The sequence below is a fragment of the Pseudorca crassidens genome, chromosome 4 (assembly GCF_039906515.1).
Source record: "Pseudorca crassidens isolate mPseCra1 chromosome 4, mPseCra1.hap1, whole genome shotgun sequence".
Taxonomy (NCBI): Eukaryota; Metazoa; Chordata; class Mammalia; order Artiodactyla; family Delphinidae; genus Pseudorca; species Pseudorca crassidens.
Genome location: NC_090299.1, coordinates 140,922,619 through 140,942,463, shown reverse-complemented (window position 1 = coordinate 140,942,463; position 19,845 = coordinate 140,922,619). Strand labels below are relative to the sequence as shown.

General features: G+C 38.4%; 1 protein-coding gene across 2 annotated transcripts in view; it reads right to left on the bottom strand.

Annotated features, from left to right (window-relative positions):
• UNC5C (unc-5 netrin receptor C) overlaps positions 1-19,845 on the bottom strand; it is a 396,852-nt gene that overhangs the window by 127,944 nt on the left and 249,063 nt on the right. For both annotated transcript variants that reach the window (XM_067736918.1, XM_067736920.1), the window contains exon 3: positions 4,375-4,518. In XM_067736918.1, the coding sequence (XP_067593019.1) occupies positions 4,375-4,518 (144 nt within the window). The remainder of the gene's footprint in view (positions 1-4,374; positions 4,519-19,845) is intronic.

Here is a 19,845-nt window from a genome sequence, read left to right as displayed (position 1 = left end):
TCTATGTGAGTAAATCTTTATATATTGGATGTTATTCCTTGGCCACACACATATGAGTTCAGTTACTTATGGAAGTACAAGCAAACTTCTCTTCAGTCTTAATACATGAAGACGAAAACGTGCTATGGGCAAATTAATGTCTTACTAGAAGAAAAGTTTGTCTTATTATTTGAAAATGTCAAACTACGTATAAAAACTGTGAAGTAAATAGCAAAGTTTATGTAATATGTTGCAAAGGAAGATGAGGTTCTCATATGTTTTTCATTTTTAATGTGGTGAATAGGGTTATATAAAGATAATATTATATATGCTATTTTATTAAATACTATATATTGTTTATGTATACATATATAAAATTGGCACCACACAAGAGTCATCATTTGTAACTATGAAGCCCTTAAACTTCAGCTTTTAGGCAAGCCAATTTAGTATAGAGTGTAGATTGGCAATTTTAAATATTAGATTGGCAATTTTAAATATTCATTATACTTGATAATAATGACCACATAGTAATGCAAGATATAGTTTTATATCATTGTGCCTCTTTTGATTATAACTAGAAGCTAATTTTGAATTCATTTAATTATCTGACCAAAACAGTATGTTTTTTGTTTCTTTTTAAAATGTTTGAAAGTATGTTCAAGATACTTTCATAACATAAAACACAAAATAAAATTAATAACATAAAATCTTCAAGATTCGTGGTAGACAATTGTAGTGGATTACATACGTTTTCAGGACTGATCCCACCTGTTGGGAGTGTTGCAGGTGAAGGCTCCCAGCCTCTCCCTCCTGGACTTGCCCTCAGTTGAGAAGAGCTGACTTGACCTAGGTCATACAAGTTGGTGACGGTGAGGAGAAATGGATGGGCCCACATCCATTGACTAGTCAACGTTGGGGAGAACAGTCTGCTCACCTCCTGTGCCTCAAGGTGGGACAACTCTGAAGGGCCGCCCTAGCTCCGGAGGTCCCTATGGGGTCATCTTTTGTTGTACCTGTACGGCAGTTCAATTTCTCCCTCTGCCCATTTCTATTCCTCCACAGACGTTTTTCCGGAGAGCCCTCACTAATACATTGCCCGCGTGCGTGTCTCCATCTCAGAGTCTATTTCATGGAGAATCCACATAAGACAAAGAGAAAAATCCCTTTAGACATGCTCAGAGAGGAATGATTAATATAGAGCAAGTCTTTATAATGTTTTTTGTGGTTTTTTAAAATAAATTTATTTTATTTATTTATTTTTGGCTGCACTGGGTCTTCATTGCTGCTCGTGGGCTTTCTCTAGTTGCAGCAGCGCGGGCCACTCTTCGTTGTGGTGCGCGGGCCTCTCATTGCGGTGGCTTCCCTTGTTGCGGAGCACGGGTTCTAGGCACACGGGCTTCCGTAGTTGTGGCACATGGGCTCAGTAGTTGTGGCTCGCAGACTCCAGAGCGCAGGCTCAGCAGCTGTGGCACACGTACCCAGCTGCTCCGCGGTGTGTAGGATCTTCCCGGACCAGGGCTCGAACCTACGTCCCCTGCATTGGCAGGTGGGCTCTCAATCACTGAGCCACCAGGGAAGCCCTTTTTAATGGTTTTAATTCAACAAAATTTATTAAACATCTTTGATATTCTAGGCATTGTGCTAAGCACTGAAGATGTACAGTTAAGCAAACCTGAATTAAGCAAAACTGATCTCAGAGCACTCGCTGGCATGAAACACAGACATTACGACAATTGAATATAATTCAAAGGAGACAAGCCTGTATTAAGAGGATGCATGAACTGCTCTGAAAGGTTTGAGAAAGGAACACCTATCATTCTGGAAACTGATGAGGCAGGAATGACTTCACTAAGGACAACTGAAAGAAATCCTTCAACAGGCTCAGGCCTTTCGAATCATTCTCTCCTTTCTTTCTCTCACATCCCACATCTAACCTCTCAAAAAAAGCTACTACCTCTGCCTTTAAATATATCTAGAATCCAGGTTTCACTGCTCCACAGCTTCTAATCTATGTATCCTAACATCTCCCACATCCACAGCCTCGTAACTGGTCTCCCTGCTTCTACTCTTGCTTCTCATGGTCTATTCTCAACACAGCAGTCAGGTGTTCTGCTAAAATGGAAGTCGTGTCATGAATTCCTCTGCTGAAAACATTCCAAAGTTCTCATTTCATACTGTGGACCACAGATGTTACACCCACAGGGCCTAGGCCATCTCCACACTGCCCTCCTGTCCATACCTTTCTCAGCTCACCCAGGGGTCTACTTTTGCTCACTCTCTTCCAGCCACTCTGGCTAATTCGATCTTCTTGGTACCCGCCAGCACATTCCTGCCTCAGGGCATCTGTACTTACGCCACTTGCTGTCCCCTCTGCCTGACTTCCTCTCTCCCTTCTTTCAGGTTTCTTCAACTGTCAACTTCTTCTGGAGGCCTTCCCTGACCACCCTCCCCAGCACAACATACCCCCTTTTCCGACTTATCTTTCTTCATAGCACTTAACATCTGCTCTGTCTCTGATTATTTATTTCATATAGAGTGTGCCCTTGCTCACCAGACATAAGCCTCCTGAGGGCAGGGATCGTTATATGTTTTGATTTTGGCTCCATACCCAATACCTACAATTGTCCCAAGAACAGAGTAAATGCTTACTAAATATTCATTGAATAAATAAGTTTTTACAAATAATGAAAGGAAGTAAGAGAAAGGTGAAACCTTTCAGTATGAACAATAGCTGGAAAGTATAGAAATGGAAGTATTTCTAATCTAGTGTGACTCGATTGGAGACATTCTGGAAATGTCTGGAGCTGGAATGTCAGAGCTGGAATGTCAGAGCTGGAAATTTAGGTTACCTTATGTAAACAATGAAATATGGTTGTTATGGGCTGAAATGTGTACCCCCCGCCAAAATTCACATGTTGAAATCCTAGCCCTTAGTACCTCAGAATGTGACTTTATTTGGAGATATGGCCTTTAAAGAGGTGATTACGTTAAAATGAGGCCATTAAGGCCATACTGGTAGCCTTAAACAATATGACTGGCATCCTTATGAGAAGAGAGATTTGGATGTGGACAGTTACAGAAGGAAGACAGTATGAAGACATGGAGAAGATGACCATGTACAAGCCAAGGAGAGAGGCCTCAGAAGAAGCCAATACTTCCAGCACCTTGATCTTGGACTTCTAGCTTCCAGAACTGTGAGAAAATAAATTTCTGTTGTTTAAGCCACCAGTCGGTGGAATTTTGTTATGGCAGTCCTAGCAAACTAATACAGTGATATATACCATTGCTAGAAATTTTGACTTTATCTCACGAGCCACTATAAAAATTCAGCAGAGATGGAGGGAGCTGAGATGAGACCTGAGTTTTAGGAATCTTCTGAAATCTTGCATTTGTGGTAATATGGAGGAAGGATTAGAAAAGGGAAAAGACTCGAGTCATGGAGACTAACCGGGAAGTGTTTGCAACGGTTGGGATCTAGATCAAGCAGAAGGGAAGGAAGAGGCGAGAACAGAATTGGGGGAAGCATCAGAGCCAAAATTGTTGGGACTTAGTGACATATTACAGGTAAGTGACAATTGACATCAATGCAAATTGAAATTTAGTAAAATACAGACATGCAAAGGAATTCAGGTAATAAAATTTACATGGGTTTCAGTGGTCTCATACTTGAGAAAATTTCTCAGTATGGAACCTAAAGACAGATTAAAGCAGCATTCATGCCGCTCAAGGTGTGAATAGTACTTGTTGAGAAAAGGGTCTGCAGAAAGAGCTGCAGACTACATCTCCTCCTTGGGGATAATATGCACATTAGCATATTAAGGAAGCTGGAAAGTTTTGCAATGAAGAAACCTCTTTAACTTTGTCCAAAAAAAAGGTATTCCCCACGTTTATTGATTATGGAACACTCTTTTTGTGTGTAAGGCATCTTTTAACCTCTCCTTCAACACAAATACTCTAGAAATTAGCACAGTTTGGAAAACAGTGGTGTATTCTGACGCACTAGAACAGTTCTAAAATAAACAGAGAAACTGTCTGGGTAATTTCTATTTCTAAGAGCAAAACTAGTCAACACTGTCCTAACAGATTGGCAGAATAAACTCATTAAAGGAATAGAGTTGGTTTTCCCATAGCCTAATTACTACCAGATTAAAAAAGAAAACTCAATCTTTTGAAAGTAGCACGAATTCTTTCACACCCATAAAGGAAAATTACTCAGTGCTTGAAACAAAATAAAATGATAGTCTGGTGACTTAAAGGGAAAGTGTAGCTCAAATTCAGAAATCTGGGAGCAATTTTTAACCAGGGTTCTTTGACACTAGAGCACTTATGGTCTAAATTTTCCCATTTTCCATCAGTTTCTGGGATCCACGGTGCCCCTGCACTGTGACTCACATGCAATGCGCACGTAGGCCTTCCGGCTCTTGGTGGTACCCGCCGAGCTCCAGGCTACACACTGGCACCAGTAATCTTCAGGCCCAAAGAGTTCTTCCACTTGCTGGCGTGAAATCTCAATGCTTACTTCCCGGACAATGAGACCTGCCAAGGCAAAGGAAGATTTAAGTCAGGAGAAGACTTGTATTAACAAAACACCATACATATATTTTTCCTCCAGTGATCCTTCTTGATGCCATAGACCAACGTCCTAGATATTGCCTCTTATCTCCTCTGATTTTCCTCTGGATCCAGTTACTTGTCCACACTTTTTTCATTCTCTTATTTGCTATTTCAAATCTCTGGATTCACCAGATAATGAAAGTGGACTTGGTCTATCACTCCACAGAATTACACCTTTCCCGTTATAGCATAACATTCACCCTCCACCAAGGTATCTTCCTCTGTGTATTGAAACAGTAACTTGAATTTAACATCTTCTAAGGATTCTATCTTAATTATACAGGTTGTGAGTAAGATACCCATATGCTGTACATAGCTTTACAATAACTAAGTCTACCTAATTCTTTACATGAAATGAGAGAGAATGACCAAAAAACTATAATCATAAGTATATAAATCGTCAATATATATATATTTATATGCACAAATATGTGTATCAGTTTTTATTATATGACCTAGTCCTTTATAAATATGTGGTGGTTTTTTAAAACTAAGTCATTTTAAACATCTTTGTTTATTATTTTTTTTTTTTTTTTGCGGTACGCGATACGCGGGCCTCTCACTGTTGTGGCCTCTCCCGCTACGGAGCACAGGCTCCGGACGCGCAGGCTCAGCAGCCATGGCTCATGGGCCCAGCCGCTCCGCGGCATGTGGGATCTTCCCGGACCGGGGCACGAACCCGTGTCCCCTGCATTGGCAGGCGGACTCTCAACCACTGAGCCACCAGGGAAGCCCAGCTTTGTTTATTATTAAGGTACATTGTTTTTCTTAAAAGAAATACTAGCCTTAGTTAACAAACCTCTGCTGTTCTATCCAAAGAGTGTATGACTTTAAGGTTTTCATGAGTAATATTTTGAAAGCCCAAGTGTTTCTCTATAATAACAATGTAACCAAAATCCTGTTAAAAATAAAGTGGCTTCTAGTTAAAATGCTCAAATAACTGGAATTTATTTCACAGTATTATGTAATCCTAAAATAACAAAAATTGAACTAAGAATCTGGGATTATCATTTTAGGGGTATTCATCCTGCAGTATGCCTCTTTGCACGAGCAAGAAGGATTATCTGAACAATATATGTGGGCAACTGCCAGTTCTCTTGCACATACTTCCAGCATGGAGTGTCTATTGAGAGAACTGGCAGGGGCACCATTTAGGGAGTAGGAGAATTTGCTCTGGGTCAAGCATGAGCACAGTAAGAAAAGTTAAATGTATTACTCTGTAATGTTTATTCATTCATTCATTCACCAAATATCTACTGAGTATCACTTATGTAGAACATATTGCACTAGGTACTTGTGAAACCCTGATGAGTAAAATAGTCATTGCCCTCAATGAACTTTTATTTTGGGGAGGAGGATACATAAAAGGCTCCAACATGATTTCGGTTGATTAAATCCTATGGGGAGATGGACAGGGCACATGGGAAGAAGTAGGAAAGGGAAGGAGGAGACTGAGAACCCAGGAGAAGACAACTGAGCACTGGACACAGAGAATACTAGCATGAGATGAAACTAGAGACAAGAAAGGGACCACTTTATATACATTCTTGTAAACCCGCAGTTCTCCAAGTATGGCCCACAAAACAGCTTTATCAACATCACTTGGGAACTTGTTGAAAATGCAAATTCCTGGGCCCCACTCCAGACTCAGTGAACAAGAAAAATTGAGAGTTCGGCCCAGCAATATTTTAACAAGCCCTCCAAGAATTCTGATGCATGCTACAGTTTGAGAACCACTGTTGTACACCATATTTAGGATCTGGGCTTTCTTTCTGAGAACCAAGTGTTTTAAGCAAGAAGATGACATAATCAGATGAGAATTTTAAAATATACATATATAAATATATATATGATATATATGGTATAATGATATGTACAAGATATAAAGTTTAACTAGTTCCTAAAAGTTATGATATTTTAAAATGTTTGATCATGACTTCTTGGTATAAGTAACATGAAAGAGGTGTCATCTGGAGAGCCTAAAAAGGGGTATTCCAGTACTTACCCTAAAATCTAGGACATGTTCATACGGGTAAAAGCACTCAGGGAAATTAACAACCACCCAACGATAGTAGGTGCTGACCCACTGGAGGATAAACAATTCTTCCTGTCACAAGCTGACAGGAGTTGAGTCACAGAAACAACTAAGTCCTTAGGTCCACTTGTGAGTCCCTGAACTGCAATGAAGCCCAGGAAAGTGGGTTTGATAAGCCCAAGGCATGGCAAAATCCTGATGGGGTGACTCTATTTACAAAAGTTTATTAAGTATTATTTTAACATTTTGGAAATTAGTAACGTTTTTATGTTTATAGAGTGATTAGTTTAAAAAGAATTTTCAAGTAACTGGCATATCCCAGTCCCCCACCCTTCTATGAAAAGATTACTATATTATTTTAGCCAATGTCTAACCAATAAAACAAGTCTCCACAGTAAAAAACCAACTTATTAACAAATAACACTAATTTCCTTCCTTTTTCCTGGTCCTTGCTTGGGCCTTTCATTTTCCTGTCTCATTGTAATTGTTCTCATTTTTCTGATATCTAGAAATCTGTGCAAAGATGGGGCAGAGCCTTCCCTCCTCTCCTGCCTCCTTTCTTTTTACTCCACTCTCTGGTGTTTAATACTCTTGTCTGTTTTACTTGTTTATACCTTCTCTGTTCATGCAGAAAGTCAGTTACTGGAAACGAAACTCTTCCTCTAAAGGTTGCTGCAGTCACCAAAGGGCGGATAAACCTGCAGTATTTCCTTAGAACTATAATGGTTCTTTCCAAAATGTAGAGCAGCAACGAACGGGCTCAGGATAGTAAAACCGCATACAAATATTTTGTGTCCCAAGATGATAACTTCAGGTTTCATTCCCCGCCCGCCCCCCCCCCACCACCTTTTACTTAAAGCAATTACAGGAAACCTAATTAAATGCTAGGAGAACTTCATGAGGGCCACTGTATCCTTTTGCCCTAAGAGGCTCATGGATGTTTCTACTGAGCACACGTCTAAATCCTTTTAAGAAGTCACAGACCCGCCTGCTACAGGGATTATTCATCATATGAATGTTCTGAATTGTGTGGCCCAGGCTCCCCATGGGCACAGGAGTCAAGCACACACCGATTTTTGTCTTCAGCTTCACAGATGCCCCATCCAGGAGGAGATGGATTAATTACAGCTCTGTACACTGGACCTGCCACATGCCCAAAGTTTACACTCCAACGTGTGGTCAACAACACCAGAACAAGAAAAAACTGGAGCATGAAGTTATCTAAACACTTACATTTTAGAATTCTCTAGACTTAGCTGCATTATTCAGACTCTGAGTTACTCGGTTACATATCATCTTTTCATTACCATAGGTAAGTTCGTTACCTATGACATTTTGTTCATCAAACCAGAGGCTAGTGGTTTGGCTAAAAGTAGGTAATATCCTTTTTCTTTGAAAGTGCAATTTCCAATCTGCTTGAAGTCTTGAGATGGAAAAAGCAACCTGCCTTGAAATTTGAAATGCCATCAGCATTACTTCCAAGCAGGTTGCTTTGAAGAGCATTTGGGAACTTGAAATTGGTTTCAGGTTATTTAAGGGTGGGGGGAAATGCTTCGGTCTACAGGATTTACTCAAATACAAATGTGTATTTTCCATCCTGTCTGACAACGTCAAAGATTTCCCATCACTGTTCTTCCTTTAATAGCGGCATCTCAAGGATGCATGCTGTTTGAAGTTTGCAGTGATTTGCTTTTATAATAGGAATCGTTGTGGTTTGAGAGACAGAGTGCAGCAAAGTAATTAGCATACTTTACCAAGAAGTTTCATAATGAGCACGAACTTGTTAATAGGGAGTTTCACATGATTTTAGAAATTCAGATGCAAATGCCACCTTCTGATTGGATCTTTGTGAGGCTATACATAAATTTAGCAATAAAATCTGGTAATTGGCATTTATTCCTTATCTTTAGCATAAATTTAACTTCATAAGTCAAGCACCACAAATAATGTTTTTCTAGAGATTATTATAATGTGATCAAAAATCCATGATTAATCTTGTTGCATAATTATTTAAAACAATATCCAAATTCCCCCAGAAATGTAATCTGCAGTGCTGTCAACAAATATTAAAAGTCCACTAATGTCAAAAATTATGTTGTGCCAGAAATGTAAAGATGTATAAAATATCACATCCAGCCTTGTGCTATTCATTTATCATGTTTATTAGGTGATACTCAAAAATCATGCATTATCTTAAATATTTTTTAAATATGCTCATCAAATCTGCATCTTCTAATACCCCATGTATGTTTCACTAAAAAGCATCCTCACCTCATGTTAGACTTAAGTATTATGTGCACCTGAGTTGCATTTCTCATTCCTCCCAATTACTTTATCTTTCATACGCAAAGGGAAGTTTTGAGACACCATGTTGTGCAGACCTGGCAATTCTATTTCTTCCAGAACTCTCTCTATTGGGAGAAGAGCTGCAGAGGTGACTCTACCAAATCTCATTACAGTACATTCAAAGTTAGTACACAGATTGGTGGGAAATGCACAAAGCTGCAGGGAAGGATGTTCTGGAATATATTACATTTTATTGAATTAGTGTGGTCTCTTTTTCATGCTTTTTCCAGAGCTTGACCCTATTAGTTTTCACTAATATCTAAAATATGAAACATATCAGCTCAAGATGTCTTAATATAAATTTAACCACACAAAATGCTATCATTGTTTAAAAGGATGTCATACCATAAATAAACTGATAGTTATTTTAGCAACTTATAACTCTTACTAAGATAATCAAAATATGAAAACTCAAAAGGTAGAACTTTATAATTAAGACATTGTTTTATGCCACATGAAGTCATTTGACAATCTTTAAAGTACATCAGGAAAAGAAGACACTGTAAACGCATAATTTACCAACTTCTCTCTGAAATGTTTTCCTTGAATTTTTAATATAATATTTAATATATAAACGGTCCATCTAATTAACTAAAATTATTTTGTGTAATTGGAAATTGCAACTTACCAGTGTATTTGATTTACTATGAGTAAAATTCTGTTAAAGTTACGTTTACTATCTTTGTGATCAAGATGAATTTACCTAAAAGTCAAGGAATAACATGGCTGGGACTGAGTGGTTCAAGAGATTTGCTTGGAAGCATTTCATACCTAGGCCATTGACTTGATTACCTTTTATGTGATAGTTTCTAGTCACTTGGTTCTGGTTTGGCATTCTGTGTCCAATGCGGATTTGTGTTTTGTTTTATTTTTGTTTTGTCTAGAGCTGAGAAAAAATTATTCATTGGATTATGTATCTGAAGTGGGAAGACATCTAGTGCTTCTAGAAAGCTATATGACAACCATAGATAAATGCAGTCTTCCCCCCGAAACTTGAAAATTTAATTGCAAGATTATATTAAAATAGAATGACAAATGATACTTACCCTGACAATGCTAACACTGTTTTTCCCTTTTCTTTTTAGGAGTGTCAGGTTTTAGATGTTACAGGAGAACCAGTGCTCCTACTTTTTATTTATTTATTTTTTTTCCTTTTGTGGTACGCAGGCCTCTCACTGTTGTGGCCTCTCCCGTTGCGGAGCACAGGCTCCGGACGCGCAGGCTCAGCGGCCATGGCTCACGGGCCCAGCCGCTCCGCGGCATGTGGGATCTTCCCGGACCGGGGCACGAACCCGTGTCCCCTGCATCGGCAGGCGGACTCTCATCCACTGCGCCATCAGGGAAGCCCCCTACTTCTGATTTGACTTTCTAACCCCATCAAACCTAGGGCTGTAAGTATGAAGGATAATTGGAGTGGTGGGTATACGAAGTATTTTCTCTTACTTACAGAGTTGTATGAATGAGTTGACAGAAATTAATCTTACCAGCTTTGGTCCATCATGTAATTCCAATTCTTGACTTTGGTGATGAAAAACCTATTGAATCTCTGTTCCAAGAAGCCTTTCTGAGACCAAAATGGGAACTAAAATGCTTTCTGTAATTAATCTCTTCTCATATGTCAATGTTCTTTAGAATATAAAGAAGCTATTCTGTGAAAATATGATGATGGTAATGTGTTCCGTTTGGAAGGACACAAAGCACATTCCACTGAGAAAGCAAACATATTACTCATCTAAATAGTTTTCCTAAAACATCAAACATTATATATATTTGAATGCATATTCCAACATTTTTCTTTAAAAGTATAATTCTTAATCATTATTTAAGTCTAACTACATGCATTCCTTTCTGTTCCTATTTCATGTAATTTGTCAGTAATTTCAACAGAAGTAATTTTAACAAAATTTTAAAAAAAGATTCCTGTCAATAAGGGTGGGGAATAATAACACGTTATTGTAGATTAGTGAACTGTGGACTTATGAATTATAGAACTTACTATTACTTTTGTCCAGTCATTCATTCAATAGGTATTTGTTGAGACTCTACTATGTGCCACGCACTCTTCTACGTGCTGAGGATACAGTGGTAAAGAAGATAGATAAGGATTCTGTCCTCCTATGGGTTACATTCTATTGTGGCGCTTGCTCTTGAGCAACTGTTTCAGGCATAGTAGTTTCCAAGGTGGGCATAGAGATGAAATGCTTATGGATCCCTTTTTCAGAAGTTTACTGTCTGATACTAGAGATAAAAATAGTAGCTTACTGAGTAAAGGGGCTCTGTCATATGCACTGTATATCCATCAGTATAGTAACTGGCACAAATATTTGTCTAGTTAATGCAAGTTAAATGAATGAATGATTTGTTTGTTATAGCTATAATACAAAGTAGTGTTAAATCCAAGCTACAGGTAAATTTAATTGTAACTCAGAACAGTAAAGGTAACTAGTATTTATTGAACATCTACCATGGGTCTCAGTTAATCTGCATAATAATCCTTGGGATTGATATCGTTACACCTCTAATACAGGTAAGGCGTGGAGGTCAGAATTTAAACAATTGTTCACACAGCTAATAACTACTGAAATCAGGATTTAGATCCACATTTGTCTGAATCCAGTGTTCCTATTCCTTTCACTATACCAATATTCCTTAAACTGTGTCTTAAAAAAGTGGGTTTTGCTCAAATAAGTTTGGGGATTTCTGCTTAATACAACTTTCTCTTAGAAACTCAGAGTGTCCATTAGTATACTGAAGACATTGGTCAGAAGTTCTGACATAAAGAAGTAGGTTTAATTCGGACTGCCACCATTCCCCCCAAATTTATTAAACCATAGAACCCTACAGTCAACATAAACACAGAACCCATTTCATCATGGCTTTCAATGAGGTTTTGTTTAGCATTCACCAGATGTTGATCTATTGAATAAAAGTAATCCATTGTTTGGAAAATTCTGAAAACCCCATAAAGAAAGCTATAGTGAAATTGCTTTAGAAGGAGAGATCACGGGAAACCTGGGGAATGGAATATTTGAGTTTTAAGCTGAAGCATGGTTTGGGTTTAAAAATTTAAAGAGGAATCAAAGACACTTGAGGAGAAGAGAACAGCAAGAAGCCAAAGGGCAGAGATGAAAAAGCATGGTGACCACTGTGCAGAGTAGTTTACATGAATTAAGTAAAGAAATAAGACCATGGAATTAGAAGAGAGATTCCTGGAGAGCCTTGCATGCAAGTTACAGAAGACTGTATTGTGGAGAAGGGAGCCTGTGAAAATTGTACAGTGGTGAAATGACATTTTTAAAAATGACATATCCTTTAGGAAGATTAATATGACTTTACTAGTAAGCAAAACTAATCTGATTTACTTAAATTGAATTTTACCAATTTTAATTTTAATTATCATTATAAATTTCTTTTCAGATCAATGATCTTACAACAAGTCATTAATCATAAGTGTTAAGAGCAATATTCTGGGTGACCCTCTGAAAAGAGTCTGATGATAAAAATCAGGTACATATATTCAGAATACTAATTACTCATACTGTCAGGCTTTTAGTTTTTTCTTATCCCAAATGATTTAGAAACAAGCATTAAGAGCCATCACCTCTGGAGTGACTGCCACTTACAACAGTTCATATGTAGGAGATTGGGGACAGCTACTGGTTTACCTTAAAAGCAATACATTTCATATTCCTTAAAAAAATTTTTAAGTCAAACTATAAATGCTCATTAAAAAAAAAATTCAAATCATCCAGACAATTATTATGACAACTGAGGGACTAGACAAATACTTGTCTAATACACAGCAACCCAGTGATTTATTTAGATAAGAGAATAAATTCCTGCTTTGTATATACTATCTGACTTCTGGAAAGTCTTAAATCCATCAAGCCCTGGTTTCCCAACTTGTAAAATAAAGTTAAGAATTTGTTCGTTCCATTGGTTTGTGAGGAAAGAAATGGAATAACACCTACAAAAGATCTTGAAATCTATAAAATTCCTTTTAAATATCCTATAAAATAGTAATTGAGAATAAAACTATATTCTGTTAACAAAATTACCATTGGAGGTACTAACATAGTTTTAAGGGAGGGGAAGGGGGGAAGAACACCCTGACTGGAAATTGTATTAGTCACATACCCAGATGAGAAAGACATGGCTGGTTTGGGAAATTTTCAACAGAGTTGGGAGAGTTCAGTCTGGGTGGGGATGTGAACTGTCCAGGGCAATGCAGATGTGGCTATGATATTTAGAAATGAAATCTGAACAGCAGGAATAAGTTCTAGTGATTTGCCTTTAAGTTTCCTGTCCTTCAGCCAAATCACCCAGGACTTTACTCACCCCCTAGGTCCCTACTATATTAAAGCACAGATAGAGTAAAGCTACCCTGACGGGATGAGTGAAGAGTCTGCTGATTTCAGTAACGAAGAAGCTTGCACAGCTCACCCATTAGGAGTTTCTTACATCCCTATCCCAGTTCCCAGGTGAGGCAGGGACACAAAGCAACTGAATAGAAATAACTAACTAGGGTAGTTCTGACTAATTTGGGGCAGAATAAGCAAATTTCCATCGTTTAGAGAAGATTTAAAATTGATAAACACAATCACGTTTTCTAGAGTCTTTCTTCACTTTCCAACTAGGATGCGAGTTCCATCAGGGTAGAAATTTTTGTGTGTTACCTGATGTTGCTGTGGCCTAGAATAATACCTGGTACATATTGTAGGCATACAATAAATATTTGTTGAATTAATGAAAGAATATTTCCCCCAGGACACTATGATATACTTATTTAAAAGATATGTGATTGTGTTCCCTTAGACTTTAGAGGAAAGGAACTTTCAGTCATGATGGCAGTTGTACCTCCTATCCTAGCCAGAAAGACATAATCAAACACAGCTCTGATTTAAATTTTGAACATGTTTGCTATTTGCACTAAGAACAGGGAACAAAAAGTGGAGTTATTGTAATGCTTTTTAGAGCCTCCAAAATTGTTGGGCCTCCAGTAATAGCTGAGTGAAAACAGATCAAGTATCAGTGAGAAGATCCTTTTTTCTTATCCTTTTAAAAAAGAATTCCAGTATGCGAGAATGACTCAATTTACAAGAAGGAAAAAATTTAACTTGTGAAATTCTAAGTAGAGATGAAAAATATGAGCAGTTCCTATTTTCAAGCCAGGAGTATGTACTGAACTCCTGCTGAAACAATTTTCAATTTGAACTTTATAGAGACTGAGAAATAACTATTTGTTCTGATATTTCCAAAATATTTTTATATATTCTGAGATCCCTGCCTCAAATTTTTCTTTTATTATTCCAAAGGGAAAGATGATTTAATAAAATAATGCAAATGAGTATAATGCACTTAAACTGTTTTTCCTTTTTTTAAATGCAGAGAATGTCTCTTTGACCTTCTGCTGATTCTAAGTTACATATACTTAGTTTTTGATAAACATAAGCTTTAGGTAGAATTCCAGAAGACAATACTGCTACATTATTTGCCAGTAAAACCTTATGTTTAATTCATCCTTGGCAATTAACTTAATTGAGAGTATGATCTTTGGAGAAGGACTTGGTTCAAATTCTAGTTCCTCAAATGACTAGATGTATGACCTTGGGAAAATTCCTCTACCTCACTAAATAGCACTTTCCTCAACAAGAAAATAGGATTTAAAATTCCTAACTCAATGGGTTATTTTAAGGATTAAATGAGGTGATACATGTAAAACTCTTAGCAGAGTAAGCCCTTAATATGATACTAACTAGCCTAACTAATGTGATTTCAGAAGCTAAAATAGTTTATGCCATGCTGTGTACTACACAATGCCCTTCATTTCAGAGCTTTACAAAATTAAAGTCTATGTTTCCATCACAGAAGTCTTCAGGGCAGCTATTTTCAGGCTACATCCTTCTTCAACCTACATCTTCTCAACCATGGCTACCAGGGTCTCCAAAAAGGAGAAGAGAGCACAGAGAGCTCACACCTGCTCTTAAAAGGCTTGGTTGTCTCTGAAGTTCAACATAGCTCACTCACAGCCCATGGGCTAGAAGAAATCACTTGGCCAAGCTGCACAGCAAGGAAGTGGGACTTGTCATATTCCTGTGTGCCCAGGAAGGAGAGAATACGACATAAATATTAAATGGCCTTCTACAACATAATTCAGTTTTCAAATATCTGAATGTGTGATTTTAACATTATGCCCCAAATGCTATAAAACAGTATAATTGGCTTATTATGTAAGAAAAATATTTTCAAATAGTGTACTTGCAGTTTTTCAAAATACTATTTCTAAAATAAATGTTGAAGAAATTGATGTGAAAATCTAGGTTATAATGTTTAGTTACTATTATAATTTTCTTTACAGTCCAACATCTTATTTTGATGTTTTCACAAGAGATAAGAAAACTAAAACTTGAAATAATGTACGAGTGATGCCTGATTCTGAATGTCGTGTGTGACTTGTAATGTCTTCACGTCCATTCTGCACCAGCACCACAAAGAAAAATTAAGAAGGAAAAATGATTGTTTCCCACCACGAGCTCCGATTTCCTGAGATATTTATGTAACTGTATAATACTGCCAACTGAACCAACAGCTTCAATCATGTGTCTGTTCTTATCTCCAGGTAAAGTTTTGTTCTTTTCCTTTCTTTTATAAATGTATTCCCTTCAAAGGATACATACCCTAGTGGATAGACAATCTCTATGGGAGAACGGGAAAGCTAGCTATTTAATATGTGCAGTTCAGTGTCATAAGGTGTGGAACCACAATAATTAATATTTTGTGATGATACACTAATAAAGATGACATTTGCATGATTAGCTGGGTTTTCAGAAAAAAATAGTAAAATGAAATCAATGGATAGGACTGTTCAGTCTGAGGGATAGATACAACATGCTGACAAACAAAACTGGGCTTCAGCATACAGTGGGTATGTTATACAGGCAGTACACATATGCACCAAATCATACTATGTGTATTTACATGCATATCATTCATCTAGTATTTTCTTTTCACTTCCAAGTTGGAATGCATTTACTTCTTACCCTACAAGCCCATTTAGTCACATTTCTGTCAGATCCCACTTGCATACGCAGTGTTGAATAAATCAGTGGTTAATAAATATCCTTGGAGGACTCCCCTGGTGGGGCAGTGGACACTGCAGGGGACACGGGTTCGAGCCCTGGTCCAGGAAGATCTCACATGCCGGGGAGCAACTAAAGCCCGTGTGCCACAACTACTGAGCCTGCGTTCTAGAGCCCATGAGCCACAACTACGGAAGCCCGCAGGCCTAGAGCCCGTGCTCCGCAACAAGAGAAGCCACCGCAGTGAGAAGCCCGCGCACCACAACGAAGACCAAACGCAGCCAGAAATATAATTAATTAATTAATTAAAATAAATAAATAAATGTCCTTGGAAATATGTTTAGAGATAAACAGTGAACTGCTGTATCTCATCTTAAATGTATATTTTTACTATCAGAATCTTAAAAGAAAGATAGCCTGAGTTATTACATACATATATGGAAAAAGAGAAATAATTACAGACCAATCATGTAAAAGGAGCCTGGTTTATTACTCTTGAATGGATATACTATAGACAAAAATGTAAAATGTTCTCATAACTGTTCACAAAATTTTGCTGCAAAGGAAATACTGAATGAGGATGGAGAGTCAACCTTCCCATCATAGAGCTTTTGTCACGACTCCACGGGCTTAGGGCCCCAGCCCAGCCCCACAGCAGACAGAGCTGCAGGACACTCAGAATTCCAGCCCTCCTGGGCCCGCTCTCCCACAGGTACTGCTCTAGCTGACCACACGCTCACTTCTAATTTGCAGCGAGGTAGTCTGACAAGCAGGCTGGGAGGATAGCAGAGATGGAAACACAGGTCAAGTACAGATAAAATGATGTTCACCTTAAAAAACACAAATAAGACTTTTAGGTAATAATGTACAGGGATGTATCTATTGAAAAATGAGAACACAACCACCTCTTTCTCATTAATAATTTTCCCTATCCTCTTCTGATTCTACCCCACCCTCTCTCCATAATCCAGTATCGGTACACTTCCTACATCTATATTTAAATAATATAGATTTATGTCCCCTGCACATATCTCATATATCTCCACCCATCCCCCCAAAGCTGGTCTCAGGTTTGTTTTAAAAACATATCATGTGGGTGATCCCTTAGCAATCCTTTGAAGTTCCATCCCCGTTAAAAGTGAAGAGGGCTCCGGTGTCCTAAGAAGAGAAATAATGACACCGCATGGCTATTATTTCATACGCTTCTGACTGTGAAATAAATGCTTAAAAAAATGAGAACACATAAGCCGAAGTCAGGCAAAATTACAGTTGAGAAGGTAAAAAGAAACACCTAAAATCTTGCCAAAGGTTCATGTTTTACGTAAAGCTGCAGTTGGGACTTCACAAAGGAAATCTCTGCACTTTTTATTTCTGGTTCAGAGGATTTACATGCTCTTTCTAATGATCTGGGCCTTCAGCACTGGGTAATGTCTCCCAGTCCCCAGCTTAGCACTCATGCAAAATTGAAGCACTTTGGAGGCAGTTTAGTAGCTGCAGATGAATCTCAATGTGCAGGAAAAGGCATAATGGTTGTTTAGCACTTACTAGGAGAAGCTGAGGAAATCAGGGGGAAAAATCTATTGAACTTAAGCCATCTGGGAAGCCAACTGAGAGCGACTGCATTAACAATGTGTTTACATTCCTATTGTGTTGCTAGGTCAAGCGAAAGTGTGTGTGTGTGTGCGTGTGCGTGCGTGTGCGTGCATGTGTGTGTGTGTGTAGAAGAAATTATCAAGTGCAACTCTTTAGGTTGTATTGGCTATTTCGATTTGGTTTTGGCGACTCCGTGGGGCAAGAGTTTTCATGAGAAACGTAGCTGTGAGAATTTTTAGGTTTCCATGAGACAGGACAACTGTTAGAGCACAGAGGCTGGCAAGGATGCCATGGCATGAGAAAAGTGAGCGACACAAGAGCCTGGCTGTGCAGCTCTTTCCCTGCATCTGGCCCACAGGACAACGCAACAGATTGGGAGAGGCTTCAGAAAGCTGGTAAATGCTTTCATTGCCTGCTACATGTATAGTTAACTTAGAAATACTGACTAAACGAGGGGAAATAGACAGGTAAGTGCCTTCTCTTTCAGCCCCCAGCAGCCCGACTCATGCCTCCACTATCATGGCCTTTTCTGGTCCTGGTATTTAATAGACTACTACTATTTTTTAGAGCAGTTTTAGGTTCCCAGCAAAATTGAGAGACAGGTACAGAAATTTCCCATATACCTACTGCTCCCACACATGCATAGCCTCCCCTATTGTCAACATCTCCCACCAGAGTGGTACACTTTTTTTTACAATTGATGGGCCTACATTGACACATCATCACCCAAAGTCCATAGCTCACATTAAGGTTCACTCTGGGTATTGTACGTTCTATGGATTTGGACATATGTAATGACACGTATCCACCGTTAAAGTATGATATAGAGTAGTTTCACTGCCCTAAAAATCCTCTTGTGCTCCACCTATTCGTCCTTCCCTTCCCTGGCAACCACTGATTTTTTTACTGTCTCCATAGTTTTCCCTTTACCCAAATGTCAAATAGTTGAAATCATACAGTATGTAGCCTTTTCAGATTGATTTCCTTCACGTAGTAATATGCATTTAAGATTCCTCTCTATCCTGCCATGACATGACAACTTATTATTATTTTTTTTTTTAGCACTGAATAATATTCCCTTGTCTGGATGGACTAAAGCTTATTTATCCATTCACCTACTGAAGGACATCTTGGTTGCTTCCAAGTCTTGGCAATTATGAATAAACTATAAACATCCATGATTTTGTGTGAACATAAGTTTTCAGTTCCTTTGGGTAAATACCAAGGAGTGCAATGGCTGTGTCATATGGTAAGAGTATGTTTTGTTTTGTAAAAAACCGCTAAACTGCCTTCCAAGTGGCTGTACCATTTTGCTTTCCAACCAGAAATAAATGAGAGTTCACGTTGTTCCACATTCTTGCCAGCACTGGTGTTGTCAGTGTTCTGAATTTTGGCCATTTGAATAGATTTGTAGTGGTATTTCATTGTTTCCATTTGCATTTTCCTGATATATGATGTGGAGTATCTTTTCATATGTTTACTTGCCACCTATATGTCCTGTTGGTGTGGTGTCTGTTAAGGTTTGTTGCCCTTTTCAACTGTCATATTAAGTGACTTCTTCTTGACAGATGTTTGGTGACTATAGTGGGCTAAATGGTGGCCCCTAACAAGATTATGTTCACATATGAGTCCCCAGAACAGGTGAATGTTACCTTATTTGGTAAACGGGTTTTGCAGATAGAGTTAAATTAAGGATTTTGAGACCTTGAATTATCAAGGTGGGCCCTAAATCCAGTGATAAGTGTCTTTGTAAGAGACATACAGATAAGACAGACAAAGAAGAGAAAGTGATGTGAAGACAGAGGCAGAGATTGAAGTGATGGGGCCACAAGCCCAGGAATGCCAGGACTCCCACCAGAAGGTAGAAGAGACAAGGAACAGATTTTCATCCAGAGTCCCCAGAAGGAGTGTGACTCTGCTGGATTTCAGACTTCTAGTCTCCAAAACTGTAAGAGAATAAATTTCTGTTGTTTTAAGCTACGAATTTCATAGTAATTTATTGTGGCAGCCCTCAGAAACTAATACAGTGACTAAGGGCATTTATTCTCTGTCTGTACATTCAAAAAGTAGACTCAAGAATCTGACAGAGCAAAAAGGTGAGGAAAAGCTGTCTGCCACGCAGTGTTTTTCTGGTTTCACAAATGCCCCATGGGATGGGTGTGGGGAGGTAGCCTTTTAGTCACTAATGTCATTTCA